The following is a 16,376-nucleotide window of genomic DNA, read 5'->3' as shown; positions in this document are numbered from 1 at the left end:
TCCCGATTCAGGTAGGGTCGCAACTGGCGCACCAGGCGAACTTTGCCCCCCTAATGAGGAGGAAGGACTCCCTGGAGAAGAGCCTCATGCTGGGAAAGACTGAAGGCAAAAGAAGAAGGGGATGACAGAGAATGAGGTGGCTGGATAAAGTTACCAAAACAGTCGGCGTGAGCTTAAATGGACTCTGGGAGACGGTAGAGGACAGGAAGGCCTGGAGGCAGTTGTCCATGGGGTTGCGATGGGTTGGACATGACTTCGCAACTAACAACAACAAAGTGGTGGGGTCTCTACAACATGCAAAGAAAGCAAAGGGACATTGCTTCACTCACAAAATGTGTCACCCAGGCAGAAAGTGGATTTTAAACAAAATCTAGAAAAATCACTATCAAGGTTTTGGCGACATTTTCAGGAGGCTAATGTCAGAAAAATAGATCCAAGATGAGAGGAAGAGAAATCACTGCAAATTCAACAGGAAAAGTCTGAGGAATCTACCTTCTGCATTTCTTCTAAATATGCATCAGTGAAATCTCGAGGTTCTCCTGGAATCATGGTTGCCTTGTGCTCGTCAATCTCTTGTTGAAGGAAAGCTCTTATTTTCTTCGTAACTCTGAATAATTCCTGATGGGGCAGAGGAAGACTTCTCACTAAGGGCACCTCATTGTAAAGCTACCAGCAAACAGAAAGAAATTAATTAATTAACTTGGTCATGATTAATATATCTTCCTTTATGGGATAAATGGAGCAGGAAAAGAAATAATTTGGTAGGGAGTCAAATGGCCCAATAAATTTCAAAAAATGTCCCATTGAGGTAAAATTCACCCTGATTAAATTTGGATAGCAACAAATAACTCACACAGAAGTTTCACCTACACTTCCTGTAACTCTGATGAGATAATATTCTAATTACAAGGAAAATTGGCTTTTCTAGGTGCTAAGAAAACCGGACTGTTTCTAAAATAGGTGAGACATGAAAACTCAAATTCCCACCACCGAATTGCGCATTAATTTTGAATAGTCTTTTGGATTCTTGTTAAGGATACCAAGGCCCAGGGTCCTGCTGCTATTCGGGAATTTTGATGTATCCTATGTAGCAAAGTTTTGAGGAAGCTGTCATCATATTCAAAATGTTTTCCAAATAATATGGTAGACATTATGTTGGCAACTGCAGCATCCAGCAATTCATAAGGATGAAAAGGCTCATCTGTCAAAGAAAAGAAATTAGATCCCTATCAATTCATTTGCCTTTATGTTCCTTTAGAGTAGAGTAGAGTAGAGTAGAGTAGAGTAGAGTAGAGTAGAGTAGAGTAGAATAGAATAGAATAGAATAGAATAGAATTCTTTATTAGCCAAGTGTGATTGGATACACAAGAAATTTTCTTGGGTGCATAATATGCTCTCAGTGTACATAAAAAGACAAGATACATTCGCCAAGAATCATAAGGTACAACATTTGAAGATAGTCATTGGGTACAAATAAGCAATCAGAAAACAAGCAATATCAATATAAATCGTAAGGATACAAGCAACAAAGTTATAGTCCTGCAGTCATCAGTGGGAGGAGATGGGTGATAGGAATGATGAGAAGACTAATAGTAATAGTAATGCAGCCTTAGTGAATAGTTTGACAGTGGTGAGGGAATTATTTGTTTAGCAGAGGGATGGCGTTTGGGAAAAATTGTTCTTATGGCAAGGTCAAATGGCCTCTGCTATTTTCAATCTTTTTTAACAAACAAAATTCTTGCTGAAATCTAAAGCAATGTAAAACTAAAGGTCTTAGCCCCACCAGGTAGTGTAGATCATTAGCAGAACCAAGGACATGAACTCTATCTAAGGTACAACTGAAAAGACTCCTTGGGGATCGTCAATGCGTAGAATATGCACATGACATTATCGTTAAAGTATGTTTTAGGACAGTTACAAAAATGAGGAATAGGTTCCATACATGGAAGGATGTGGTGAATGAACAGTCATGAGAAGAATTTTTTCTCTGAGGAAAATGTTGGTGATTCAGAATCCGAACAATCCTTGAGAATCCTGCTTTCCACCATGAACTGCAAAATATGTATTTTTAGTTCAATATCAACTTGTTGCTGTGTTAGTTCTAACTCTCTTACAAGCATATCTTGGTAGGATTTGGCCTCGAAGGGATGATTGCAGAGGTGGGTTTTATTATATTCCTGACAGGGTTCCTACTGGTTCAGACCCGTTCAGCTAAACCAGTAGTAACTTGACCCAGGTCTGCCACATCCCCAAACCGGTTCTCCTACAGGGCCACCATCTTGTTTTTGCTCATGCACAGAACAATTTTCAGTGCAAAAATTTGATATTTTTTTAGGTTTTGGGCATACACAAACCTTTTTATTTGCAAATGCGCACACGTGTGGAGTGCAAGTTTGGTGTGTGCGCGAGGGAAGTGAGCGCGCATGCACAAAATTTTTGAGGCACTGAACCGGCAGTAATGCCGGCAGCAACCCATCCCTGGATGATTGCCTTTTAGTCTAAAACTTTTGGAGACCAGCACATTACAAAAGGCTACCAGGACATCCCAGGGACAACATGAAGTATGGTGGGTGATAGACCTTGTTTGTGATGGCCAAAAATATTCCATGAAAACAGAGGTTGGCAACTAGTTATATTATCTAGACCAGCTACTTTATATAGGTAAATCTTCCCCCCCTTCTCCCCAATTCTCTATGAACATCCAATACCCCAAATTCTAATCTCCTACCAGAATAATAGAGTTGGAAGGGACCTTGAAGGTTTTCTATTCTTACCCTCTGCTCAGGCAGGAAAACCATTTCAGACAAATGGTTATCCAACATCTTCTTAAAAAAAAGTGTTGGAGCATTCGCAACTTCGGGAGGGAAGTCATTCCACTGATTAATTGTTCTCACTGTCAGGAAGTTTCTCCTTAAACTCATTACTAAATTGCTTTTGTCCTTTTTAATTTGTATTCATTGCTTCTTGTTCTGCTGTCAGATGCTTTGGAAAATAGGTTGACTCCCTCTTCTTTGCTGTAGCTCCTCAAATATCAGAACACTGCTATCACGTCTCCCCTAGTCCTTCTATTCATTAAACCAGCCATTCCCTATTCCAGCAACCATTCTTCATATTTTAGCCTCCAGTCCCTGAATCATCTTTGTACGCTGTACTCTTTCTAGCGTCTCAGCATCTTTTTTTACATTGTGGTGACCAAAACAGATATTAACAGTTGAACAGAGCTAGAAGGGACCTTGTAGATCATCTCATCCAACTTCCCTGCCCAAGCAGGAGACCCTACACCTTTTTTGACAAATAGAAGTCCAATCTCTTCTTGAAAGCTTCCAGTGATGAAGCTCCCACAACTTCTGAAAGCAACTTGGTTGATTGTTGCAGGACTCCTGCTCTACATACAAGCACAGAAACAAAATGAACAATATGTTTTATGTTGGTCTGTTGGACTTGGAATTTATACAACCAGAATTCTAAGCTCCACTGACTCTGCTTCAATAGATTTGCTTAAGGGTCATCCTTGTTGAGACCTTTCGCCAACGTGACTATTATTATGAGATAAATTCAGGAACAAAACACAGCACACAGAGCCTTTAGACGATTAACAGTTGTTTATATACAAATATATACAGACATATACATGGAAATAAATCCCTTATCACTCACCTACGAACACAAGGAGAGAAATGAGGTACACGGCGAGAGAGAGAGAGAGAAACGTCCCCTAATGGCTACACTTATATAGACACCTCTTAAAAAGGTAAATGACTTGTGTGGACCTGACCAGAGTCTCAAAGAGGTGATACCTGTATTGCTGAATCATCCTCATTGCATCAGCTTACAGATTACAATTTACAACCTTACATCAGCTGGCAGCTATTAAATTCTCATTACCTGACAGACCAACTCAATTGGGCCCTATGGAAACCAAAACCAACTTTGGAATGACAATCCCTCAACCATCCCTTCCTGTCCCAGGAGAACTTACTCATGTTTTTAGTGAATGCTTGAATCAAACAAGTTGCCTCCTCCAGGATCTTTTCTTCCATGGATTTTCTGCCCACTCCAAAGTTTCTGAGATGCATTGAAGAAAACCTTCTTTGCTCCTTCCATGCTTCACCATATGTTAATGTCAGTAAAGCTAAAACAAAACAAAAACATCCTGGACTTATTTACCCTTACCTTGCTTATCAGAAACTATTCGTTTATTTTTTTTTAAATATAAAAGTGTATTTTCATAAACAGCAATATAAGTAATATAAGTAAATAGCAATGTACTTATTTAATAGCACTTTAATAGCACTTAGCACTTATATACCGCTTCACAGGGCTTTACAGCTCTCTCTAAGCAGTTTACAGAGTCAGCCTCTTGCCCCCAACAATTTGGGTCCCCATTTTACCCACCTGGGAAGGATGGAAGGGTGAGTCAACCTTGAGCATGAACAGAGAATTATGAAATTATATAATTATAATTATATAATTCATGTTCAGCTAATAAAATATAACTATGCCAAGGACCTACATTGAGTAGGCTTTATTACAGCATAAAGAAAATAGGATTTCCCCCCCACCTGAATACCAAAATTTCTACTATATTGTTATTCATAAATGTTGCAAAGAAAAAAAAAGAAGAAGGGAGCTAATTCTAACATTTAAACAGACCGTTCCTTCTCTTACTAGAAAACTTTGGGTCAGAAATCCAGAATGTAGAGAAAAAAGATTATTGGTAGCTGGGTAACTTAGAGCCCTACCAAGAACAAACAGGTATTTGAAAAAGACAAAAGTAAATTATATACAATTACCTTTCTTCCTACAGAGGACATCCATTATAGGAAATGATGCTCTCCCAGCAAATTCTGTGCCTTTTACCACAAGAACCTCCTTGGTTGAAGGAAACCCATGAGTGAAAACCATAGGGGTTCTTCCAAGATAAAGACTGAAGACAGGACCATATTTTTCCCCCAGCTGAAATGAAGTAGCAATAGCACTTAGACCTATATACCACTTCACAGTCCTTCACAGCCCTCTCTAAGCGATTTACAGAATCAGACTATTGTCCCCAACAATCTGGGTCCTCATTTTACCGATCTTGGAAGGATGGAAGGCTGAGTCAACCTTGAGCCAGTCATGATCGTACTGCTGGCAGTCAGAAGAATTAACCTGTAATACTGCCACTGTGGCTCAATTGTCAGGATTGTCAAGGATTCCAAGAGTTCAGTGACTGTGACCCAATTTTATCAATGTACTGGTAAATGGGTCACTAGCAGACACCGAGACTAGTTGACCAATTTATATTTCTCAAACATGTCCACTGTTGCTGTTCAATCACTAAGTAGGTCTTGCAATCCCAAAGACTACAGCAGGCCAGCCCATAATTTGCCCAAATTCATGTTCAATGCATTGAGGAAACAATCTAATCATCTCATCCTCTGTCGTCCCCTTCTCCTTTCACCTTCCATCTTTCCCAACATCTTCTCCAAGGAGTCCTCTTTTCTCGTTTGGTGGCCAAAGTACTTGAGCTTCACCTTCAGGATCTGTTTCTCCACAGGACAGTCAGGGTTGATTTCTTTTAGAATTCACTGATTTGACCTCCTTGCAGTCCAAGGGCTCTCAGGATGGTCACCTTTTAATAAATCTGCTAACAGGGCTCTGCGAGAACGCAGCTTGTTGGATGGTGAGCAAGGCAGCCCACCTTTTCCAAGAGATCAGTGACTTTGAACCAATTTTGTCAATGTACAGATAAATGAGATGCTAACAGGCACAGAGATTAGTTGGCCAATTTATATTTCCCAAACATGTCTGCTATTGTCATTCAGTCACTAAGTATGTCCGACTCTTTGCAACCCCATAGATCACAGCAGGCAAGACCCTTGCTCCCCCCTCCCCATGCTCCAGTGTTTCCTGCACTGAGGTCATTATCTAACCATCTCATTGTCTTCCATTCCTTTCTTCTTTCGCCTTCCATCTTTCCCAACCTTGGGGTCTTCTCCAAGGAATCCTCTCTCTCATTAGGTGGCCAATTTGCACAAATTCATGTTCGTGGCACTGAGGTCATTATCTAATCATCTCATTGTCTTCCATTCCTTTCTTCTTTCGCCTTCCATCTTTCCCAACATTGGGGTCTTCTCCAAGGAATCCTCTCTTCTCATTAGGTGGCCAAAGTACTTGAGCTTCAGCTTCAGGATCTGTCTGTCAGCCTCTGTTTTGCTGCTTGCTTTTCGGTTACCATTGAAATGGGGAGCGGGGCCATGGTATTTGGGTTGGGAAGTACAGTATAGGAGTGATTGCAAAAAGGGAGTTGTTCTCACCATCTACCGCGCATGCTGCAGAGAGAGGAGTTGCCGCCAGGGCCAACTGTCCGGCATATCAACCTGATGATGATTTTTGAAGAGGTCTCCCACATGACACCTGTGGGGTGTTTGGATTGGACTATGGGTTGGGGTTACCAAGGGGAGGGGGTTGGGTCACATATTGATATCTATGATTACGCATGCTTTTGCCTCAGATCTTGCTTTGGCTAGCTACTATCTACTCATAACCAGTAAAAGTAGTCTTAATTCTGCAAAATGGAGTTGAGTGGTATCTTTCTTGGTTACTGAGTGAAGCAGCCATGACACTGTCCTTCCAAAGATAACTCAGGGTTGATTTCCTTTAGGATTGCCTGCTTTGACCTCATTGCAGTCCAATGGACTTTCAAACCACCTTTTAATAAATTTACTAACAAGGCTCTGTAAGAACCTAGCTTGTTTGATGGTGAGAAGCTGCCCCAGGTTAAGGCAGATCCCATTTTCCAAAAGATCACTGGCTTTGACCCAATTTGGCGGACAAGCCTGAAACAAGAAAGGAGAGCATGGAAGCAAATTATTCCTTTGTTATGTCTCACCTTTTGGCAAGAGTCCATGCAACTCCGTGTTGCAATGACAGTCTCCAACAAATAACTCTTTCAAGCCTGCCTAAGGGACAGAAATCCCTTTATTCCAGTGATCTCAAACAGCCGCAGTGGTGAAGGGGCCATGCCAAACGGGCCAGATGAATACCAGATGGATGCTGGGAGGCAGATTTTTTTTTCTTGTTTTCCTCCCCCCAAAAGGAAAAACATAGTCTTATACTCCTAGAAAAATGGTTTTATTCTCTCTAAGTATAAAACTTAAAAGCAGGGGAAGGACAAGAAAAAAGTTGGACTGATTTGGAATTCCACAAAACCAGAGTAATAAACGATTCATTCATGAAGATAAACAACACCATCCTTTAGACTTTTAAAATATCAAATTTCTCCAGGAATCTACAGAAGACGAATGTTTCATTTTTGAAACTTGGAAGGGAAACCAAATGTGATTATTAAAGAGCTCATGAAGCGTTCAGAGGAAGTTTAATGCAATTAGGAATTAGGATTCTTCTATACCAAATGATGAATATTTTCATATCTTCATAAGATTCTAAATATTTTACTCCAATTCTAGATGAAACAAGTGTTGTGTCTCATGTAGACAAGTTAACAGAAACATACACCAATCCTTTTAGTTTCTTTTTGCAGGAACAAAAATGTCCGCAGATTCACTCTCTGAAGAATGAATAAAAAGCCTTACCTGGTTAAAATCCTTGAGGGGGTTCTTCTTAATGAACTGAAGCAGATTCCCAAGCAGGGGCAGCCTCCGTGGCCCAGGGGGGAAACCTTTGGGACGCTGGTTCATCCAGAACCAGAGGAATAGGAGAGAAAGAACGATCAGCCAGCCGAAAGCAGCCATGTTGTTAGCAGGAATATCTCGTTCTGCCTCTCTCTCTGGCTATTGTACCTCGGAGACCAGCCAAAGATAAACCCTTTAAAGTTAGGATAAAGGGCGGTGTTCCTGTCAAATTTCATAAGCAGAAAATTAACATTAGCCCCATTTGAAATTGTTGCCAAATTACAGCATTATGTTCTTGTTTAAAATGTCGGGAAATGTTTCATCCATGAATCTGGAGAAGATGCAATTAGCCAACGAAAGGCAAAAATTATTGAAAGAAAAACAAAGGGGGAAAAAAATTCCTGATCGCGTCCCCAGTGGGGCTGCAAAAATATAGCTAGGCTCCAGTGACGTGCGTCAGCTTTAGTCCCGGTGAGGCTGATTTTAGACTTGTGGACTTCAACTCCCAGAATTCCACAGCCAGGCATGCTCAGTTCCGATTTAAAGCGACAGCATTTTCCCCCCTTGCAAAATAAGTTTTCCCATTCTTTTTCTTCTCCCTCCCCCTCCTTCCTCTTCAGAGGCCTCACATGAACTCTGTCTGACAAACCAATGCCGAGATCCTTTTGGATCAGAACCTCCTTGCAGGGAGCGGGGTGAAGAAGGGGCAGCATCTCATCAAACCCACAGGGAGTGCAACAGGCCCCTTGTAGGTTGGAGATTTGCTCTCTGAATCAACGTCAGGGAGGTAGCATGGCAACATGGCTGCACAAGAAGCTGTCTTCTGGCCAAAGCAACTGAGCAGGAGTGTGTAGGAGACGGGATGAAAAGTTTTGTAAGAAGATTTAATGAACTCACAGTCATAAATCAGAATTTGGGAAAGGCAAAGAACCTTAAACACGAAGCACAAGACACATTGCCCTGTCAGCTCCAGCCCGCATGTGCGTGCTGGCCAGGTGACTTCAGCCTTCATTTTCGGCCATTTTTCTCCCTCCGGAGGCTTCAGGGAAGCCTCCTGAAGGCACTGGAGGGCAAAAAACAACCCAATGCAGAAATCAGAAGGGTTTGAGTGCATGCCCTTTGAGCACATACCTGTTTTTCACTCCGGAGGGTAAAAACGGCCCTACGGGCAACCCAAAAGTCTGTTCCCGAACTTCTGGGTTGCCCGTAAGGCCGTTTTTCACCCTCCAGAGTCTTCATGAGGCCTCTGGGGCAGGGGAGACCATTTTCACTCTCCCTGTCCTCCATGTCCATTTTCGCCCTCCCTAGGAGCCTGTCCGGGAAAGCCTCTGGAGCCTGGGGAAGGTGAAAAATGGGTCCATCGCATGCCAAAAGTGGGGGAAGGGCAGGAGTCCCGCTCATATGCATGGGAGGTCACGCATGCATGCGCATGGAGGGTGTTGCGCACATAGAATTCTGGCTGTGGGCACGCCTGCTGACAACCCCCCTGCACTCTCCCCGATTTTGGCACGTGATGGGGAAAAAGTAGCCATCACTGCCCTATAGTGTATAGTGCTTATTAGTCAAGACCTCATCTGGAAAAACAACATGTCCCTGGTGATTAGTGAAGCTCAACAGGGACTTCATTTCCTCAGAGTCCTGTGAAAGGATCAGATGGGACAATGGGTGATTACCTCTTTCTACCGGTCTACAAGAGAACATATCCTTACATACTGTACAATTGTATGGTACGCTGGTTTAACAGATTTAATGAACCCACGAGTCACAAATCAGAATTTGGAAAAGGCAAAGAACCTTGAGAGCATAAATAATATTGATGGATAGATCGGAATTTTGGCAGAAAGAAAGAAAGAAAGGGGAAAATGGAGGGTCAAATCACAAGCCCCCCAAAAGCCATTTGCTTTAAACAACTTGGAGACAAAGGAGAAAGCAGAGAAGTGACGAACCCATTCAAACACACACTTTGAATTTGGATTTTGGTTTCAAAAGACTGTCCCTTTGAAAGAGATTACAAGGGTGAAATGGAAACTAAAAACATACTGAAGAGATTTTCTTCCTTCAGGTTTCTTCTAACTAACATATCTTAAGCAACTCTAATTAATGACAAGTGGAATGTAACAAGGGGGAAAAATCAAGGAAAAAGGGAATTAGGATTCCACTACATCAAATGGCAGGCATTGTTCACTAGTCCCAAAGATTCTAAATGTTTTTCTCTAAATCCTGAGCCAAGCCAAGTTCAGACCTCGCCTAGCAAAGTTAACAAACACACCTCTGCCTTTTCAGTCTGCTTCCTCAGCAGCAAAAAATGTTGACAGAGTCACCTTGTCCAGTTTAACATCAGAGAAGATAAAGAGCTTTACCTGGTCTAACTCCTTCAGAGGGAACCTCTTAATCAATTGAAGCAGGTTCCCAAGCAGGGGCAGCCTCCATGGCCCAGGGGGGAAACATTTGGGACGTTGGTTCTTCCAGAACCATAGGAATAGGAGAGAAAGAATGATCAGCCAGCTGAAAGCAGTCATGTTGACAGGCAGGAACACTTTGTTCTATGTTGTTCTCCTAAACTTTAAAATCAAGATAAGAGTTGTTGCCAAGTTACGTTTTGTACTTTGGCAAGCAGCAAATCAGCAAAAGGAACCTCAGGCAAAATAGGTTTTTGCATTACATACTTGTCTAAAATGTCAGAAAATATTTCATCTACGAATCTGGAGAAAGATGGCACCACAATTAAGTATACATTCAGTGTATAAGATGCACCCAAATTTTCACCCTCTTTTAGGGGAGGAAAGGGTGCATCTTATACTCCAAAAATACGGTAAGTTATACTTGTGAGATTCTATAGGAAGGCTTGACATCTACAATGTCAGAATACAAAGTTTTACCTTATTTGTTTTGAGCTCTGGCTGCGACTTTCAGGCTAGTTTGGAATATAGAATGTTTCATGCTACGATGCTTCATGTTCTAGAGTGTAATCAGCCGAAGAATAGATCAGTTGAAGCAATCATGACTTTAATCCAGCTTTGAGTTAATTACACAAAGGTTGCACAACAATCAAAGCCAAAACACAGTACAGACATGTCGTGGCCACACAATATCAGCTTTTTATCGAGCACAGGTACAACTCATCTTACAACCGTTCATTACGTCATCGCTCAAAGTTACAACAGCATGGGAAAAAGTGACTTATGACCATTTATCACACTTACGACTCTCACAACATCTCCATGGTCATGTGATCAAAACACAGATGCTCGGCAACTGACTCATATTTATGATGGCTGTAGTGGCCCTGGGTCACGTGATCCCCTTCCGCAACCTTCTGACAAGCAAAGTCAATGCCAGATTCACTTAACAAACAATTGGCTAACTTAACGACTGCAGCGGTTCACTCAACCACTATGACAAGAAAGGTGGTAAAATGGGGCTTAATTTACTTAACAAATGTCTCACATATCAACAGAAATGTTGGCCATGATTATGGTTGTAAGTCGAGGACTACCTAGATAAGAATCTATCCTATCCATATATTTGTTTATGAGTTTAAATCCTGAGTCATTTTCTCCAGTTCTTTCCTCATAAAGGAGGATGGGAAACCTTTTCTTCCATTTGGTCTCTTAAAGAATGTAAGAATCAGCTTGGGAGACAAAACTACAGACTAGATACCTGAGAGATAAAAGATAGATTATAAGCCCAACTTTTAAGTGTGTGGAGACTCAGCTGTGGGAAAAGAACTCTTTTACCCAACAACTGACTACAAGAAGAGCTGAAGATTCTTGGAGAACATCAGTTCTCCTTTGATGCAAGGTAAAAGGATTAGAATCTGGTCTTGAGAAGGTGACAGAGGTGAATGGGTTAATGTCAGGTTAATGTCATGCAACACCCCCAATGAAGGAAGACCTTAGCTAACTACACACGTTCGGAGCTCCTGCATGGGTTCATATTCCCTCACAAGTTAAACTAAAGGGACAACATCGAGCTCGACAATTAATATTCGTGGGTTATAACTCTAACCACAGATCATATAGGTTTTGGAAGCAAGGCACAAGTAAGGTGCACCATACTGCTAACGCTAAATTTCTAGAAAATGTACGGTGGAATAGACTAGAAACCAATGATGAAGTAGTCATTGACACCCAAGTAGACCATGAGAATAGGACAGAAATACCACAATCAAGTGATGAAGGGAAGGTGTCTACTCAGGAGGAGGAGGTAATAAAGCAGGAGGACGTTCAACAGGATAGTCCACCTATAAGCCCTGAGTTACCCAGATGTTCAACTCGAGTAACTCGGCTACCTGACAGATATCAAGCATCTATTTCATGTCAGGTGGACAAGGTGCCTGCTACCTACCATGAAATGGCTACATATCCCACTGAGGATCAAAAAGTATGGCAATCTGCAAAGGATAGGGAATTTAAGTCATTGCAGGATCTAGGAGTGTTTGAAAACGCTCAATTATCTTCAGGTAAACATGCAATAGGCTGCAAATGGATATATAAACTTAAAACTGGAGTGGATGGGACTGTAACGTATAAAGGTAAGTTGGTTGCTCAGGGATTTGATCAGTCAGCTAATGACTACGATGAAGTTTTTGCTCCTAGTTTGAAAGCAACCACATTGCGTGCAGCATTAGTATGGGCAGTGAAGCAGAAGTATAGAGCCCTATCAATAGAAAGTCAAGCAGAAAAAAGGTAACTGGCTTTAGATAGGGCTCTTAGAGGCGGGCAGGGTGATTGGTGAACCAGCCAATCAGTGAGCGGTGGGCAGGGCTAGCATAGTGTGGAGGGGTGGGGGGAGCAAGCGATCGAGCAGCTTCCAGACGGGTGGGGGTGAGTGATCGAACTAGTACTAAATGGCTCGATAGAGGGGGCCACCTCCAGCACTCCTCTGCCACCCCCTTGCTTCTTACCGCCCCCACGGCCCCCCCTTTGCCTCTTAGCACCCCCTAAGCCATCCCACCGCCCCCAAGGAGGCGGTACCACCCACTTTGAAAACCACTGCTCTATAACATGAAGCATCATACCATGAAACATTTTATATTCCAAACTAGCCTGAAAGTCGCAGCCAGAGCTCAAAACAAATAAGGTAAAACTTTGTATTCTGACATTGTAGATGTCAAGCCTTCCTATAGAATCTCACAAGTATAACTTACCGTATTTTTGGAGTATAAGACGCACCCTTTCCTCCCCTAAAAGAAGGTGAAAATTTGGGTGCATCTTACACACTGAATTATACTTAATTGTGATGCCATCTTTCTCCAGATTCGTAGATGAAATGTTTTCTGACATTTTAGACAAGTACGTAATGCTGTATTTTGATAAATGTATTTTTCCTGATGTTGCTGTTGCTGATTTGCTGCTTGCCAAAGTACAAAATGTGGCTTAGCAACAACTCTCACCTTAATTTTAAAGTTTAGGAGAACAACATAGAACAAAGTGTTCCTGCCTGTCAACATGACTGCTTTCGGCTGGCTGATCGTTCTTTCTCTCCTATTCCTCTGTTTCTGGAAGACCCAACGTCCCAAAGGTTTCCCCCCTGGGCCATGGAGGCTGCCCCTGCTTGGGAACCTGCTTCAATTCATTAACAGGTTCCCTTGGAAGGAGTTCGACCAGGTAAAGCTCTTTATCATCTCTGATGTTAAACTGGACAAGGTGACTCCGTCAACACTTTTTGCTGCTGAGGAAGCAGACTGAAAAGGCAGAGGTGTGTTTGTTAACTTTGCTAGGCGAGGTCTGAACTTGGCTTGGCTCAGGATTTAGAGAAAAACATTTAGAATCTTTGGGACTAGTGAACAATGCCTGCCATTTGATGTAGTGGAATCTTAATTCCCTTTTTCCTTGATTTTTCCCCCTTGTTACATTCCACCTGTCATTAATTGGAGTTGCTTAAGATATGTTAGTTAGAAGAAACCCGAAGAAAGCAAATCTCTTTAGTATGTTTTTAGTTTCCATTTCACCCTCCTAATCTCTTGCAAAGGGACAGTCTTTTCAAACCAAAATCCAAATTCAAAGTTTGTGTTTGAATGGGTTTGTCACTTCTCTGCTTTCTCCTTTGTCTCCAAGTTTTTTAAAGCACATGGCTTTTGGGGGGCTTGTGATTTGACCCTCCATTGTCCCCTTTCTTTCTTTCTGCCAAAATCCCGATCTGTCCATCAATATTATTTATACTCTCAAGGTTCATTGCCTTTTCCAAATTCTGATTTGTGACTGTGGGTTCATTAAATCTGTTAAACCAGTGTACCATACAATTGTACAGTATGTAAGGATATGTTCTCTTGTAGACCGGTAGAAAGAGGTAATCACCCATTGTTCCACCTGATCCTTTCACAGGACTCTGAGGAAATGAAGTCCCTGTTGAGCTTCACTAATCACCAGGGACATGTTGTTTTTCCAGATGAGGTCTTGATTAATAAGCACTATACACTATAGGGCAGTGATGGCTACCTTTTCCCCATTGCGTGCCAAAAGCGGGGAGAGTGCAGGGGGGTTGTCAGCAGGCGTGCCCACAGCCAGAATTCTATGTGCACAACACCCTCCATGCGCATGCATGCGTGACCTCCCATGCATATGAGCAGGATTCCTGCCCATCCCCCGCTTTTGGCATGCGATGGACCCATTTTTCACCTTCCCCAGGCTCCAGAGGCTTTCCCGGACAGGCTCCTAGGGAGGGCGAAAATGGACATGGAGGACAGGGAGAGTGAAAATGGTCTCCCCTGCCCCAGAGGCCTCATGAAGACTCTGGAGGGTGAAAAACGGCCTTACGGGCAACCCGGAAGTTCGGGAACAGACTTTTGGGTTGCCCGTAGGGCCGTTTTTTACTCTCCGGAGTGAAAAACAGGTATGTGCTCAAAGGGCATGCACTCAAACCCTTCTGATTTCTGCATTGGGTTGTTTTTTGCCCTCTGGAGCCTTCAGGAGGCTTCCCTAAAGCCTCCGGAGGGAGAAAAATGGCCGAAAATGAAGGCCAAAGTCACCTGGCCAGCATGCACAGGCGTGCTGTAGCTGACAGGGCAACGCTTCATGTGCCTCATGTTTAAAGCAAATGGCTTTTTTGGGGCATGTTATTTGACCCTCCATTTTGCTCTTTCTTTCTTTCTTTCTGCCAAAATCCCGATCTGTCCATCAATATTATTTATTCTCTCAAGGTTCTTTGCCTTTTCCAAATTCTGATTTATGACTGTGGGTTCATTCAATCTTCTTACAAGACTTTTCATCCCGTCTCCTACACACTCCTGCTCAGTTGCTTTGGCCAGAAGACAGCTTCTTGTGCAGCCATGTTGCCATGCTACCTCCCTGACGTTGATTCAGAGAGCAAATCTCCAACCTACAAGGGGCCTGTTGCACTCCCTGTGGGTTTGATGAGATGCTGCTCCTTCTTCACCCCGCTCCCTGCAAGGAGGTTCTGATCCAAAAGGATCTCGGCATTGGTTTGTCAGACAGAGTTCATGTGAGGCTCTGAAGAGCTCACACCTCCCTCCTCTGTCCAGCTGAAGAACGTCCGGACAAATGGAATCCTAATTCCTAATTGAATCAAACTTCTCAAAGGTTGACCAGCTGATAAAGGGGGAATTAGGTTCACCTTTGAAGTTTTCAAGCAAAACACTCGCTTTCCAAAACCTGCTGGAAAAATTTAGCAATCTAGAAGGTTAAAGTAGGCCATTGTTTGTCTGCATCAATCAATAATGTATGATTCAGGTAATTACCAACCAAGTCAATGTGAATTACCAACCAAGTCAACCATAAGTGAAGCGACTTATGACATTTCTTGAGATTGCAGTACCAGTTTCCCTGCAGTCACATATTCACAGTTCAATATTCAACAAGTGCCTCATAATTATGAGAGCTACGTGGTTCTGTGGTCACATGTTCAACCTTCACTGCCAACTTTCAACAAGCAAAATCAATGGGGGAAGATAGCAGGAGTTTGCAAAATGGCAGTAACGTTTAACGGTTGCTTCAGTATTATTTGCTTAACAACCACAACTGGAATTGCTGAAACTGATGTTGTAAATCAGTCCAGCCACCTGAAATTATATTTTGGGTCGGTTTTGCTAGGCAATGGAATTTCTGCTCTCAATTGCCATTGTTAACTGAGGATTCTTTTACAGTAAAAAAAAAAAACCCTTGCTATAATTATAAGACCTTTCACATAAAATTGAATGTTTGATCTAAAAATGTCAGTACATTTTTCAGTGTCATCCTTGATGACATACAGTTAGTCCTCAACTGTTCATTTATGACCATTCAAACAGCACTGAAAAAAGTGATTCATGAAGGCTTTGTTACTATTGCATTATCCCCATGGTGGTGCGGTCAAGATTCAAATGCTTGGCAACTGACTTATATTTATGACGGTCACAGTGTCCTAGGACAGTGATGACTAACCTTTTTGTTGCCATGTGCTGAAAGTGTGTGTGTATGCGCACCCATAATACAATACCTGTGCAACCCCCACCCCCTGTGCACTCCGCCCTCACGCATGCACACGCCCCCTGCAGGCACTCTGCACATGCGCAAGTGGCCCCCTCGTTCCCCCTGCCCCATGCATGCATGCGCAACACCCCAAATGCATCCCACCCCCTGTGCATGTGTGCGCAACCCCTCAGCCACATGCATACATGAGCAACCCCCTACATGCACATGCCCCCTCGCCCCCATTCATGCAGTTGCATCTCCCATATGCACCCCGCCCCCTGTGCATGCGAGGCACAGATCTGAAAACCAGCTGGCCCATGGGAGGTGTGCGCGTATGTGCAATGGAGCT

The 16,376-nt window shown here is 42.7% G+C and overlaps 1 protein-coding gene and 1 long non-coding RNA gene across 5 annotated transcripts in view; one reads left to right on the top strand and one right to left on the bottom strand.

The window, feature by feature from the left end:
* Positions 1–10,587, bottom strand: part of LOC116518157 (cytochrome P450 2F2-like) — a 15,419-nt gene extending 4,832 nt beyond the window's left edge. The window contains exons 1-7 of one of the 4 annotated variants that reach the window (XM_032231438.1): positions 10,496–10,587; positions 9,977–10,177; positions 7,578–7,838; positions 4,794–4,956; positions 3,980–4,132; positions 1,041–1,201; positions 493–666 (exon numbers count right to left, since the gene is read on the bottom strand). In XM_032231438.1, coding sequence (XP_032087329.1) covers positions 493–666; positions 1,041–1,201; positions 3,980–4,132; positions 4,794–4,956; positions 7,578–7,736 — 810 coding nt within the window. In that variant the 5' untranslated portion in view covers positions 7,737–7,838; positions 9,977–10,177; positions 10,496–10,587. Of the gene's footprint in view, positions 1–492; positions 667–1,040; positions 1,202–3,979; positions 4,133–4,793; positions 4,957–6,874; positions 7,533–7,577; positions 7,839–9,976; positions 10,178–10,495 lie in introns of those variants that run through there. The other 3 variants (XM_032231437.1, XM_032231440.1, XM_032231441.1) reach the window with 3 other exon arrangements.
* A 2,064-nt stretch (positions 10,588–12,651) lies between these two features.
* On the top strand, positions 12,652–13,228 carry LOC116518159. The gene is made up of 2 exons (XR_004256505.1): positions 12,652–12,698; positions 13,025–13,228. It is a non-coding gene; the product is annotated as an uncharacterized LOC116518159 (long non-coding RNA).
* The last annotated feature ends 3,148 nt before the right edge of the window (positions 13,229–16,376 follow it).

Source organism: Thamnophis elegans, chromosome 14, assembly GCF_009769535.1.
Source record: "Thamnophis elegans isolate rThaEle1 chromosome 14, rThaEle1.pri, whole genome shotgun sequence".
NCBI lineage: Eukaryota > Metazoa > Chordata > Lepidosauria > Squamata > Colubridae > Thamnophis > Thamnophis elegans.
Note: the sequence above shows the minus strand (reverse complement) of the source record. Positions and strands in the feature narration are given on the sequence as shown.